The sequence below is a fragment of the Palaemon carinicauda genome, chromosome 31 (assembly GCF_036898095.1).
Source record: "Palaemon carinicauda isolate YSFRI2023 chromosome 31, ASM3689809v2, whole genome shotgun sequence".
NCBI classification, from domain to species: Eukaryota; Metazoa; Arthropoda; class Malacostraca; order Decapoda; family Palaemonidae; genus Palaemon; species Palaemon carinicauda.
In genome coordinates this window covers 60,558,907-60,571,359 of record NC_090755.1, presented here as the reverse complement: position 1 = coordinate 60,571,359, position 12,453 = coordinate 60,558,907, and the positions used below count along the sequence as shown (strand labels likewise).

Here is a 12,453-nt window from a genome sequence, read left to right as displayed (position 1 = left end):
AGGATAAGTTAGCTCGTAGGCTCAGTGCAAGCCTCAATACCTCGCTGGTGAGTTAGACGCTTCAAGCGACCATCCCTCTTCACTCGGCCTTCCAGTTTGTCTTGCCCAGCAGACTCGTCTCGTCCTGTCTCCCCGACTTGTCCAATTCCTGCTTCAGATCTTCACAGGAGTGCTCATCACACTCCTGAGAGAGTATTGATGATCAGCGTGTGAGCGATCTTACCGTGACCAGAGGTATCTTGCCACCTCCAGCTTGCAGTGCCAACAGCAGAGACAACTGACGCTATCCGGAGTGATCCCCCAAACATCAGACGACACCGCTCACCAGCTCGCAACCAGGTTCCAGCTTACGATCGCGCTTATCCTTGTGACGTCACCTCGAAACCACACTTTAGCGCGCAACCAACCAGCAGCTCGTAACAGTGTGCAGCAGCGTTTCATCCCACAGCTATGGAACATCACGCGACCATGCAACTCCCGACTACACAGCAGTACACGAGTATGCTCGTGAGAGTTTCCCCTTGCTATTCCCTATCTACCAGGATAAGCGAGTGTGATCGCCAAGAACATCGACAGCTCTCCAACCACGATCTCCAGATCATTCCTCCATGCTGGAACTCGTCGGTATGCCGGTGCGTATGCAAGGTAAGTGCAAGCACTCTTCCCCCACATGAAGGCAGAACTATCTCCGAGTAGACAATTTCCAGTTTGGGAACCCAAGCAAAAGGCTACGACATCCGTCCCGTCGTTTCATGACAGCTTAACAGGCGGCTATGGGTTCTTTACAGGCTCCCACAGGTAAGGTCCTGGTTCTTGCAGGGTCTACTAGCACTCCTCATATTCCGTTAAGAGTCCTCAAGTACTGCAAAGGTCTTCTCTGCCATCAGACCTGAGACATAGGTTTTCAGTTCCGGCCTAACCAATTTGCTCTAAGGTTAGTAACCAACCGACACTTTCAGGAACACTGCAGCAGGACTTTTACTAAGCTGGAATTTACACCGAGGATGACGACAAAAACAGCCGATGCCTCCTCTGGGTGTCACCCTTCACACCCGTACCAGCAGGGGTTCGAGATCTCTGGAACAAAATCTTACCGCCTTTTGGATTTTCAAGTCGTCCCATCCTCTCATCCCTCTCCATCTTCAAAAGCATGCCATCTAGTGCACGATCCCACCTAGCGAGGTGAGAGGTCAAGCTCTACCCCATGGTGTAGTTCAGCATGCTCTCCCAGATACGAACCAAATTCCTCACTCACCAACTCTAGACAGATTTAAGCGCATGCACCTATTTACACGCCTAATTCATTACTTGCCAAGTCTAGATGGAGTTCAGCATGTGCACCCAGCTATGCGCCAAACCTAGACTTGTTTTCTTGCACACAAGCACAGGTAGGTCAGCGCACTCCCTTGTATATGCGCCAACCTCCTTATGACGAACCTCTTAGTCATGCCTCGTCTTCTCACCTTGACGAAACTATGACCGCTCTTGTGCCATGCACAATAAAGACAACACACACAGGTACTCAACTTCCCTGCACGCTCGTACATGCACCCTACCTCCTCCTACTAGTTGTTTTGCCAGCGCTCACTTTACCAATGCTGGCTGCGCCAATGCTCACCATATGCACGTTCACCTCATCATCAGAGCGCACCTGCTCTGCGTTGCCATATACGCATGCGACATCAAAATTTGCCATGTGAGCGCTCTCCTCGGAGAAAACAGGTTGGTGCTCCTTTGAAATTGGTCACCTTTTCGAGGAAGTCCTGGTTCCAAGAACTTGTGCAGGCAGTCTCAGGATAGGCCCAAGCTCCCCTGGCAGCACCTATGGGTACTTCTATGATTCACTTGGAAGTTCTCCTCTGTCTGACCTTAGACACAGGAGTGGCTAGCAACCCCTCTGTCTGGTGATAATGCAGCCCTCTTTTCCGCAGAGGTCTTCCAGATACGACCAATACAGTATCTGCGTACCAAAGTCTCTGGCATTGGCTATGATCCTGTTTGAGATAGATTAGGTATCATCCCTATCAAGCAGAGGAAGAAGACATTGGGCCAGTGAGCGGATACCCGTCTTCCGGGGGACTCCGTGCGTTCAAGAACTAGTAGAGACTTGAGATCTCTGAGGGTGGTCACTTGTACGGAGAACTATCGGCTTGTACAGATAGACCTGGATTCGGCAAGCCCAAGCTCTTCGGCCCCTAGGATGCTTTCCCCTCTTCTGTTCCCTTTAAGGAAGTTAGACCGAGGTAATCGGTGAGGAAAGACACCACCTTGCTTTTTGCATTCTTTGCCATCCGACCGCAAGAGTGAAAGGATTCGGAGACGATTCCCAAGAATTGGATGTCAGCTGTGGGCCAATGAAGTTCAAGGGTATACGCTACAGATTCGAGGTCCACTCCCATACAACCGGAGCACAGTGGCCTCCCCCCAAGGCTGTAGCGGATCCTAGATTCAGGCCCTTCTGGATTGAGTGTTTCTGTACTGTAACAAGTGACCCAGATCAATTTTAACTGTACCCTGTTAGGGAGCAGAGGAAATACCTTTGCACAATTGCTCAGGCCGTTATCTCTGATTGAGAGGTAGCGAGGTGATTTGGTACGCTCTTCCACAGTTCGTGCGAAACAAGAGTTGCGCCCTATATTGACCAACCAGTTGGTTTTGGATTTCCAACCACCTAAACATGAATCTCCATAGTAAATTGAAGGGTTTGTATATGGTGCTGGAACAAATGACAAATTTGGAAATGTGTATTTTTTCTAACCATACAAACCTGAAGCTCTTTACACATACTGGCCTGCCATCACCTACTCCTGGAAGTCCTGCTTGCAATTGCAAGCTGGTTTGGCTAGTGCGTGTGTGAGCGGGGAGGTTAGTCCTACCCCCCTCCCCCGATAACTATAGTTACATCTTGCTAAAAGTTTTACAGCTGGTTTCAGCGGTCACCAAAATATATCTCCAAAGTAAAGAGCCTCAGGTTTCTATGGTTAGAAAAAATACAAATTATTTCCAAATTTGCCCTGTTAGTTTTATAATTTTTTCATTATGCATAGTTATGTTTGAGAAAACTGTTTCATTGTGGTTGATGAACAACCTCAGTCATATCTATGAGACTGTATCCTTTGTAAGGCCTAAGTCTCCTATATTAAAGACAAAGGTTTGTAAATTTTTGGAACAAATTGAATAAAATTACATTTTCCATGGTATAAAAACCTTGAAGTCTTTTATCATACAATATTCCCTCTTCAAATGAGCTCTGTTTTTATTCCCTCTTCAAATGAGCTCTGTTTTGTTTGAAGGAATCTATAAGTTCATCTGTCTGGGAGTGGTGGGCACCCCATACCCATCTCCTAACTACTTTGTCAGCAAATTTCAGTGACTGATTCCAGCTGTCAATGGGGGAATATTCTTATGTTAAAAACTTCATGTTTTTATATTAAGGAATAATATAAATTACTGTGTAATGTCCTGTTTTGCATTGCTGTGTTAAACTGGGATTTACACTTAAAAATAATTTCATGACTGTCTTTATTATTCGAGCTAGATTGTTTTTATAATAATGTTAAATCTGTATATTATAGTTTCCTTTATCTTTCTCTTTGCTATTGATAAATATCTGGTGAGCTTGTAACTCTCTTCATACAATAAGCAGAATTTATGGGATTGTTCTTTGCACTCCCCAGAAAACATTTGTGTGAAGCTGAATCTTTCTAAGTTTTTGGAAAAGGTGTCAAATAACCAAAGAACCATTTTGATTATGTATCTGGAAACTGCCAAAAATTTAGATGCTTTTCACCAGATTCCAGATTATTAAACTTGCACAATTACTTGAAAAGTAGGTTAGTATTGAATGAAAAGATCAGATGCAAATAGCAATTGATTTTCCATTTAATTAGGTTTTAAACATTTCAATTAATTTTCCCCAGCCACTGAATATCACTTGGGTGTGTTGAAAGCAAAACTTGCCAAGTATAGAACGCAGCTTTTAGAACCTCAGGGGAAGAAAGGAGATAAAGGCGATGGCTTTGATGTTATGAAAAGTGGAGATGCCCGAGTTGCTCTCATTGGTTTTCCTTCAGTTGGTAAGGTAAGTGTAAATATGAGTTTGTTGACAGTGTTAAGATGTTCCTCTAAATAACTGCATAGTAAAGTATATAGTTATAAAAGTTATAAAACATGTGGTTTGGTTTATTTCGGAAATATGAATAGAACTTGTTTATTCTAAAGAGAATAAAGTACAGTAGGTAAAATGTAATTTTAAAAGAGTTTTAAAGACAGTAAGCAATTATTGTACCTGTAAATTTTCAATATTAAACTTACCCGATAATCATGTAGCTGTCAACTCCGTTGCCCGACAGAATTCTATGGAGGGATACGCCAGCTATCACAATACTAGAAGGGGGTGTATTTACCAGCGCCACCTGTGGCCAGGTACTCAAGTACTTCTTGTTGACACCTCCTCAATTATTCCTCTGTCGTGCTTCCGGCAAGACGTTCTGGGATACGCTTATGTTCTTGGAGTATTTTCACGACTTTGGTGAAGTATTTCTCTTTGATTTCGGCTGTCGCTTTACTGGAAACTTCTATATTAGCTTAGTTAGCTTTTGGAATTAATTTGATTAATTATGGTGACGAGAGAGTTTGAACTCTCGTTCACCTTTCAATGGCCGACCCTTCCCTTAGACGGAAGTGTTGGTGTCTAAGAGAGTATAGACTCTCTTTCTTAATTTTGCTTAACGAAAGTTATAGATTTATTTTATATCTCTCCGCCTCTTATAGGCCTCTTCGATTAACTTCCTTTTATTATAAACTCATTAAAATTAATTTTTATATTTGTTTATATTCGACCTTCCTAATAGTAGGCGGTCTTTTACCGAAGTTAATAAACTTTGAGCCCGTCATTTCGGTTTTACCTGTTAACATATTATGCTATTTCCGCCACAGAGTTTGAAAGATTTTCTTTGACAGTCTCGTACTGTTTTCAAAGTTGAACTAACGTTTTGTTTTGTCTCTGCAGTTGTTGACGTTCAGAACGTTCAACTTGCACTCTATCGTTACGATAGAGAAAGAATGTTCACGGTTTCACGTTGCAGTAAGAGTAACCGTGTCTAGCGTTTTGTTCATTCTTTCTTTACTTAATGGTTTTGATCCTAATAAAGGAACTTTTCAGTTTTTTCCTTTAACAATAATATGTTTGGGCTCTTCTCTCAGGTTCTAAGTCAAGAGAGAGAGAGAGAGAGAGAGAGAGAGAGAGATAGAGACGGAGGGAGAAAGAGGATAAACGTTTCATTCAAGCCTGCCAGGCGTACGAGTAACGTCGTTATCGTTTTTGCTCTTCTCCCTAGTCTCTTTAGGGGAAGAAACTAAACGTTTCTAGAGTGATCTAGTGTTTAGTCTCTTTCCAACCACTGAATTATCTTTCATTAGATTTTTCTGTTACATTGTAATTCTGTTTTCGCAATTACTAACTTTGAGAAAGGATAGAATTGCGTATTTCAGGTACAAACCACTTAAAGTTTCGAGTTCAGTGAAATAAGTGCAAACAGAAATCAAAGTGATAAGTGATTAGTGCGTGAGGGTACTTTTGTGCGCGCCAGTCGTCCTCCCAGTCCGGGACCTCTTGCAAGCTCCCAAGCCCAGGGGAGAAGCAATGTCGAAGGGCATAAGGGTTCAGCAGGCCTTGATCGGCGCACAGAAGTATTCTCGGTGGTTGTGGGCGTGTCTTACCGAGACCGTCACTCCCACCCGCAGACGATTGAGCCCTTATTTTGCTCGTCTGCAGAAGAGATTAGGGGAGAAAATAAAGGCAGAGTAACGCTGGTCTCAGGTCTCAAGACCTCTTAAACGTTAAGTCCAGACCTATGCCAGACGTACGAAGTTAAAGTTCACAACCCGAATGCAGTCATTGGGTTAGCTCTGACTCTCCTCAGTCATCAGTTGATTACACTCCGCCTAAGAGGAGTAAGGTTCTGCCACAACAGATCTCTGCTGTTAAGGCTTTACCTCAGCAGAACTTAGTGTCTGCCGACCCCAAGTTAACTCTACTGCAGTCCATACAGTCACAACTTTCGGTCTTGATGCGTGAGTGTCGGGCTGAGAGTGTTGCGCCTCCGCCTACACTCCCCCCCGCCTATGATCGCTCCGCCTGATCACAGTACCACCTGCCAGGCGTACGATGTTGTGAACTCTACTACAGTCCATGCAAGCACAGCTTTCGGACTTGATGCGTGAGTGTCGGGCTGAGAGTGTTGCTCCTCCGCCTCCGCCTACACTCCCTCCACCTACACTCGCTCCGCCGGATCGCAGTACCATCTGCCAGGCGTACGATGTTGTGGACTCTACTACAGTCCATGCAAGCACAGCTTTCGGACTTGATGCGTGAGTGTCGGGCTGAGAGTGTTGCTCCTCCGCCTCCGCCTACACTCCCTCCACCTACATTCGCTCCGCCTGATCGCAGTACCACCTGCCAGCAGTTCCACCTGCCAGGCGTACGATGTTGAGCCACGTGCTGAGTTTGCTGTTCCCTGTGGTGTTCAGCCTCCGCCTTCCTTAAGGCAACCTTTACATTGGGATCAGGAGGATTATACCTCTCTTCCTCCGCCTCCACTTGCTGCTCCACCAGTGATGCAACACTCGGTTGAGGTACAACAACCTCTCCCGTCCATGAGTCAGTCTCCTCAGCTCTCGCTGCAGCGAGCTCAACCCTCCACAAGGCAAGCACCACAACACCTTAGCCTTGCGCCTCAGGAGCCTCAGCTTGCGAGACATTTACCTTGTTCTGCGCAGCCTCTTCCTCATCGTGCTCCGCTCACACCACAGGAACTGGAACTTGCTACTCCGCTTCCGCCAACCGCTCAGCAAGCGCACTCTTGGGTTCAACCACTCATGCTAGGAGTCAGCCTCCTCCACCCATGCGCCTTCCTTCTGCTTGTCTTTTATTCAGCCTTTGCAGACTGAGCCTCAGGTGTTCCCTCATCGGAGTCTTGAAGAGGAAACCACAACTATTGTTGTTCCAGCTCGTTCTGACTCTGCTGTTCAGCATACCTTACCTCCATTTTCATACCATGGTTTAAACCCCATGCAAGCATGCATAAAGCACTCTAGCACTGGTCATGGAATTTCTGAGAAATGTTAAACGCCATGCACACGCTCTGCTTTCCTTACAGCAGGCTCTGCTTACTACATGCTCAGCATACAGCATGCTCTGCATTCAGCATGCTCTGCATACAACATGCTCTGCATACAGCATGCTCTGCATTCAGCATGCTCTGCATACAACATGCTCTACATACAGCATGCTCTGCATACAGCATACTCTGCATACATCATGCTCTGCATACATCATGCTCTGCATACCTTACCGCATGCTTCTCAACACATCTTGGGTTGTTGCCAACTCACTAGACTGTCAAGCAGTTTCATAACGTTGCCTTCTAGTCTGCTGCTTTTGCACCAGTGAACCCTCACTCAGAGAACTTAGCTTTTCTAGGATAAGGTTCCTGTAGATGAGAAAGTTCTTTTCTCCCTCCTTCTGATATTCCCTTGAGGACTCTGTCATTTGGAGGGAGCCTTTAGCTGCATAACCTCTTATGGACTTTTATTTAAGCATAACATGCTTACAGGGTAGGTAATGGTTCCACTTCAGCCGCTAATCCCGTCTGTTACCACACCTGCTCCCATAGACCTTGAGCTGTGTTGCATGACATGCAGTCCAAGCTTAGTCCTTGTTAGAGGATTTTTTGTTTACGGAGTCAATGTGTCACGGGGAAGACGTTCAACAACCAACAGAAGGGACTTGTTGTGACGCAGTGCGGCAACCTCAGCAACCCGTTAAGGAGTTGTCTGTACGACCCAGACAGTCTAGACAGATTCGGGTTGTCACTGTACTTCCTCGCTTGCCCATGATTGACAGTTTACAGACTGTGCAGCAGTATCATGATCTTGTGTCCGGCTCCGTCAGACGACTGGCTTTTAAGAGCTCCCACAAGTCGTCGCTGTCTGGAGATTTTCAAATGGACTATGGATCTGACCAAGGAACTGGGCCTCCTGGTCAATTTTGAGGAGTCTCATCTCGTTCCATCCCAGACCATTGTCTCCTTGGGTATGGATCTTCAGAGTCGAGCTTTTCGGACTTGTCCGTCGGCCCCAAGGATCTTCCAAGCCCTAGAATGCATCCAGAGCATGCTGAGAAGGAACCGATGCTTAGTCAGGCAGTGGATGAGTCTAACAGGGACACTTTCATCGCTGGCCCTGTTCATCGAGTTAGGGAGACTCCACCTCCGCCCCCTTCAGTATCATCTAGCTGCTCACTGGATAAAGGACATGACGCTAGAGACGGGCTCAGTTCCTGTTTCCGAAGAGATGAGGTCTACTCTAACGTGGTGGAAGAACAGCATTCTTCTCAAGGAAGGTCTACCATTGGCTGTTTAGACCCCCGACCACCGTCTCTTCTCGGACGCATCGGACACGGGCTGGGGTGCGACACTGGACGGACAGGAATGCTCGGGAACATGGAATCAGGAGCAAAGGACACTTCACATCTATTGCAAGGAGTTGTTGGCAGTTCATCTGGCCTTGATAAACTTCAAGTCCCTCCAGCTTAACAAGGTGGTGGAGGTGAACTCCGACTACACCACAGCCTTGGCTTACATCTCCAAGCAGGGAGGGACTCATTCGAGGAAGTTGTTCGAGATCGCAAGGGACCTCCTCATTTGGTCAAAAGATAGAAAGCTCACGCTGGTAACGAGGCTCATTCAGGGCGATATGAATGTCATGGCAGATCGCCTCAGCCGGAAGGGTCAGGTCTTCCCCACAGAGTGGACCCTTCACAAGAATGTTTGCAGCAGACTTTGGGCCCTGTGGGGTCAGCCAACCATAGATCTATTCGCTACCTCGATGACCAAGAGGCTCCTCTTGTATTGTTCTCCGATTCCAGACCCAGCAGCAGTTCGCGTGGATGCCTTTCTGCTGGATTGGTCCCATCTCGACCTGTATGCATTCCCGCCGTTCAAGATTGTCAACAGGGTACTTCAGAAGTTCGCCTCTCACAAAGGGACACGGCTACGTTGGTTGCTCCCCTCTGGCCCGCGAGAGAATGGTTCACCGAGGTACTGCAATGACTGGTCGACGTTCCCAGGACTCTTCCTCCTAGAGTGGACCTTCTGCGTCAACCTCACGTAAAGAAGGTTCACCCAAACCTCCACGCTCTTCGTCTGACTGCCTTCAGACTATCGAAAGACTCTCAAGAGCTAGAGGCTTTTCGAAGGAGGCAGCCAGAGCGATTGCCAGAGCAAGGACGACATCCACTCTCAGAGTCTATCAGTCTTAATGGGAAGTCTTCCGAAGCTGGTGCAAGGCCAATGCAGTTTCCTCAACCAGTACCACTGTAACCCAGATTGCTGACTTCCTGTTACATCTAAGGAACGTAAGATCCCTATCAGCTCCTACGATCAAGGGTTACAGAAGTATGTTGGCAGCGGTTTTCCGCCACAGAGGCTTGGATCTTTCCTCCAACAAAGATCTACAGGACCTCCTTAGGTCTTTTGAGACCTCAAAGGAACGTCGGTTGTCCACTCCAGGCTGGAATCTAGACGTGGTCCTAAGGTTCCTAATGTCATCAGGATTTGAACCGCTCCAATCAGCCTCTTTTAAGGACCTCACATTAAAACTCTTTTCCTCGTGTGCTTAGCAACAGGTAAAAGAGTAAGTGAGATCCACGCCTTCAGCAGGAACATAGGTTTCACATCTGAAACGGCTACATGTTCCTTGCAGCTCGGTTTTTTGGCTAAAAACGAGCTTCCTTCCCGTCCTTGGCCTAAGTCGTTCGAGATCCCAAGCCTGTCCAACATGGTGGGGAACGAACTGGAGAGAGTACTTTGCCCAGTTAGAGCTCTTAAGTACTATCTAAGAAGGTCAAAACCATTACGAGGACAATCAGAAGCCTTATGGTGTGCTATCAAGAAGCCTTCTCTACCAATGTCTAAGAACTCAGTTTCTTACTACATCAGGCTTCTGATTAGAGAAGCAAACTCTCATCTGAAGGAAGAAGACCTTGCTTTGCTGAAGGTAAGGACACATGAAGTGAGAGCTGTGGCTACTTCAGTGGCCTTCAAACAGAACCGTTCTCTGCAGAGTGTTATGGATGCAACCTATTGGAGAAGCAAGTCAGTGTTCGCATCATTCTATCTCAAAGATGTCCAGTCTCTTTACGAGTACTGCTACACCCTGGGTCCATTCGTAGCAACGAATGCAGTAGTAGGCGAGGGCTCAGCCACTACATTCCCATAATCCCATAACTTATTAACCTTTCTCTTGAATACTTTTTATGGGTTGTACGGTCGGCTAAGAAGCCTTCCACATCCTTGTTGATTTGGCGGGTGGTCAATTCTTTCTTGAGAAGCGCCAAGGTTAAAGGTTGTGATGAGGTCCTTTAGTATGGGTTGCAGCCCTGTATACTTTAGCACCTTTGAGTTGATTCAGCCTCCCAAGAGGAACGCTGCGCTCAGTAAGGAAGACGATCTTATTAAAGGCAGAATAACGGTTCAAGTCGACTTCCTTACCAGGTACTTATTATTTCATTGTTATTGTGGATAACTGATTATATGAAATACGGGATACTTAGCTATCCTTTAGTCTTGTACACTGGTTTTTCACCCACCCCCCTGGGTGTGAATCAGCTACATGATTATCGGGTAAGTTTAATATTGAAAAATGTTATTTTTATTAATAAAATAAATTTTTGAATATACTTACCCGATAATCATGATTTAATCGACCCTCCCTTCCTCCCCATAGAGAACCAGTGGACCGAGGAATAATTGAGGAGGTGTCAACAAGAAGTACTTGAGTACCTGGCCACAGGTGGCGCTGGTAAATACACCCCCTTCTAGTATTGTGATAGCTGGCGTATCCCTCCATAGAATTCTGTCGGGCAACGGAGTTGACAGCTACATGATTATCGGGTAAGTATATTCAAAAATTTATTTTATTAATAAAAATAACATTTTATTTTAGAAAATTTTCAAGTCATGCTCTTGGAATGCAGATAGATAAATAAGAAATGCTTTGCAGAAAAATAAAACTAACCAGCTGTGATGTTATGAACTATTTAACAGTTAGGCAAGTCATGTTAACTTCTAATAATTTAAAATGAGCAAAAATATATGAAATTAAGTTGCAAAGCAAGCTTTCACAAAAAGAATGGACATTTATGAAAAAAGAAGAAATTGGTAGAAGGAAACACATTTACAGTGTTAGATTGATAAAAATATCAAACTGATTGATAATAACACCAGGTAAAATGTGAAAATTACAGGAACGAGTGCTTTGTAGTGTTTTCAAGTAAATTTGTAGTGCTTTTAAGTACGTTAGTGGGGATGAGTCACTTTCAAAGTTTTACAGTAAATGGGAGGAAAGATTAATGATAGCAGCCTGTGGTAGCTAGATATTTATTTAGATTTTTTCAGGGCTAGCAGCTTCCATGAATTTTGTTTTGGATGCAAGCACTCAAGGCAGTGATAGAAATTTTTTTATTGAAATAGATCTTGTGGAGATTTTGCTTTATTTATATATTGGTCAGAAGTTGTACTGAATGTGAGATTACAGGCATCAGGAATATCCAATTTTTCATGTATGTATATTTGTTGTTAGGATTCAGTTTTCTAGAATTGAGGTACTTGTGTAGCAGCTTAAAGACAGGCTTTTCAGAAACCTTAGAAATTTGGAGGATGGAAGTTGGCTGTTAATTGTTGGAATCAACACTAATTGAGATCTGGGAAACCGCCAAAGTATTTAGTCACTATTGGTGAGGTTTCTGTAGGCACTGAAGCATATAAATATTACTGCATGTTTGCAAAAAAAAAAAAAAAAAAAAAAAAAATTATAAAAGTTTACGATTTTTTTTTTTTTTGTATATGATAGTTACTCTTCTAGGAACTACCTGGCTAATTGCAAGTTTTGTTTATCATCAACTTCTGAATGATTAAATTTTTATCTTTTTTTTTTTTAATTTTTATCTTTTTTTTTCCAGTCAACGCTGTTGAGCACGTTAACCAACACTCAGAGTGTAGCAGCGTCGTACGAATTTACCACATTGACGTGTATTCCTGGTGTAATTGATTATAAGGGCGCCAATATTCAATTACTTGATTTGCCTGGTATCATTGAAGGAGCTTCACAAGGCAAGGGTAGAGGAAGACAGGTGAGTTTGTCTTTTTTAGTGCATCTTTGTTCCTAAACAAAATAAAAGCCATTGTCCTTTAGGCAGAGAATTTGTTTTCAGCGCGAGCTGGAGGACTGTTGAATCGTTTTAACGAGTAGTTAAACAACTGGTGGGAGTGAGGGTGAGGAGGCCTTTCCCCTACCTGTCAAAAGCTCTTATGTTTTCGGTTGCATCGAATAGTTTTACTGTTGAGCCCATAATCAAACTTTTCATCGTGCCGTCACTAATACTAACACTTC

General features: G+C 44.6%; 1 protein-coding gene across 1 annotated transcript in view; it reads left to right on the top strand.

The window, feature by feature from the left end:
* LOC137624426 (developmentally-regulated GTP-binding protein 2-like) overlaps positions 1-12,453 on the top strand; it is a 72,458-nt gene that overhangs the window by 21,992 nt on the left and 38,013 nt on the right. The window contains exons 2-3 of the mRNA XM_068355174.1: positions 3,921-4,081; positions 12,023-12,193. Coding sequence (XP_068211275.1) covers positions 3,921-4,081; positions 12,023-12,193 — 332 coding nt within the window. The remainder of the gene's footprint in view (positions 1-3,920; positions 4,082-12,022; positions 12,194-12,453) is intronic.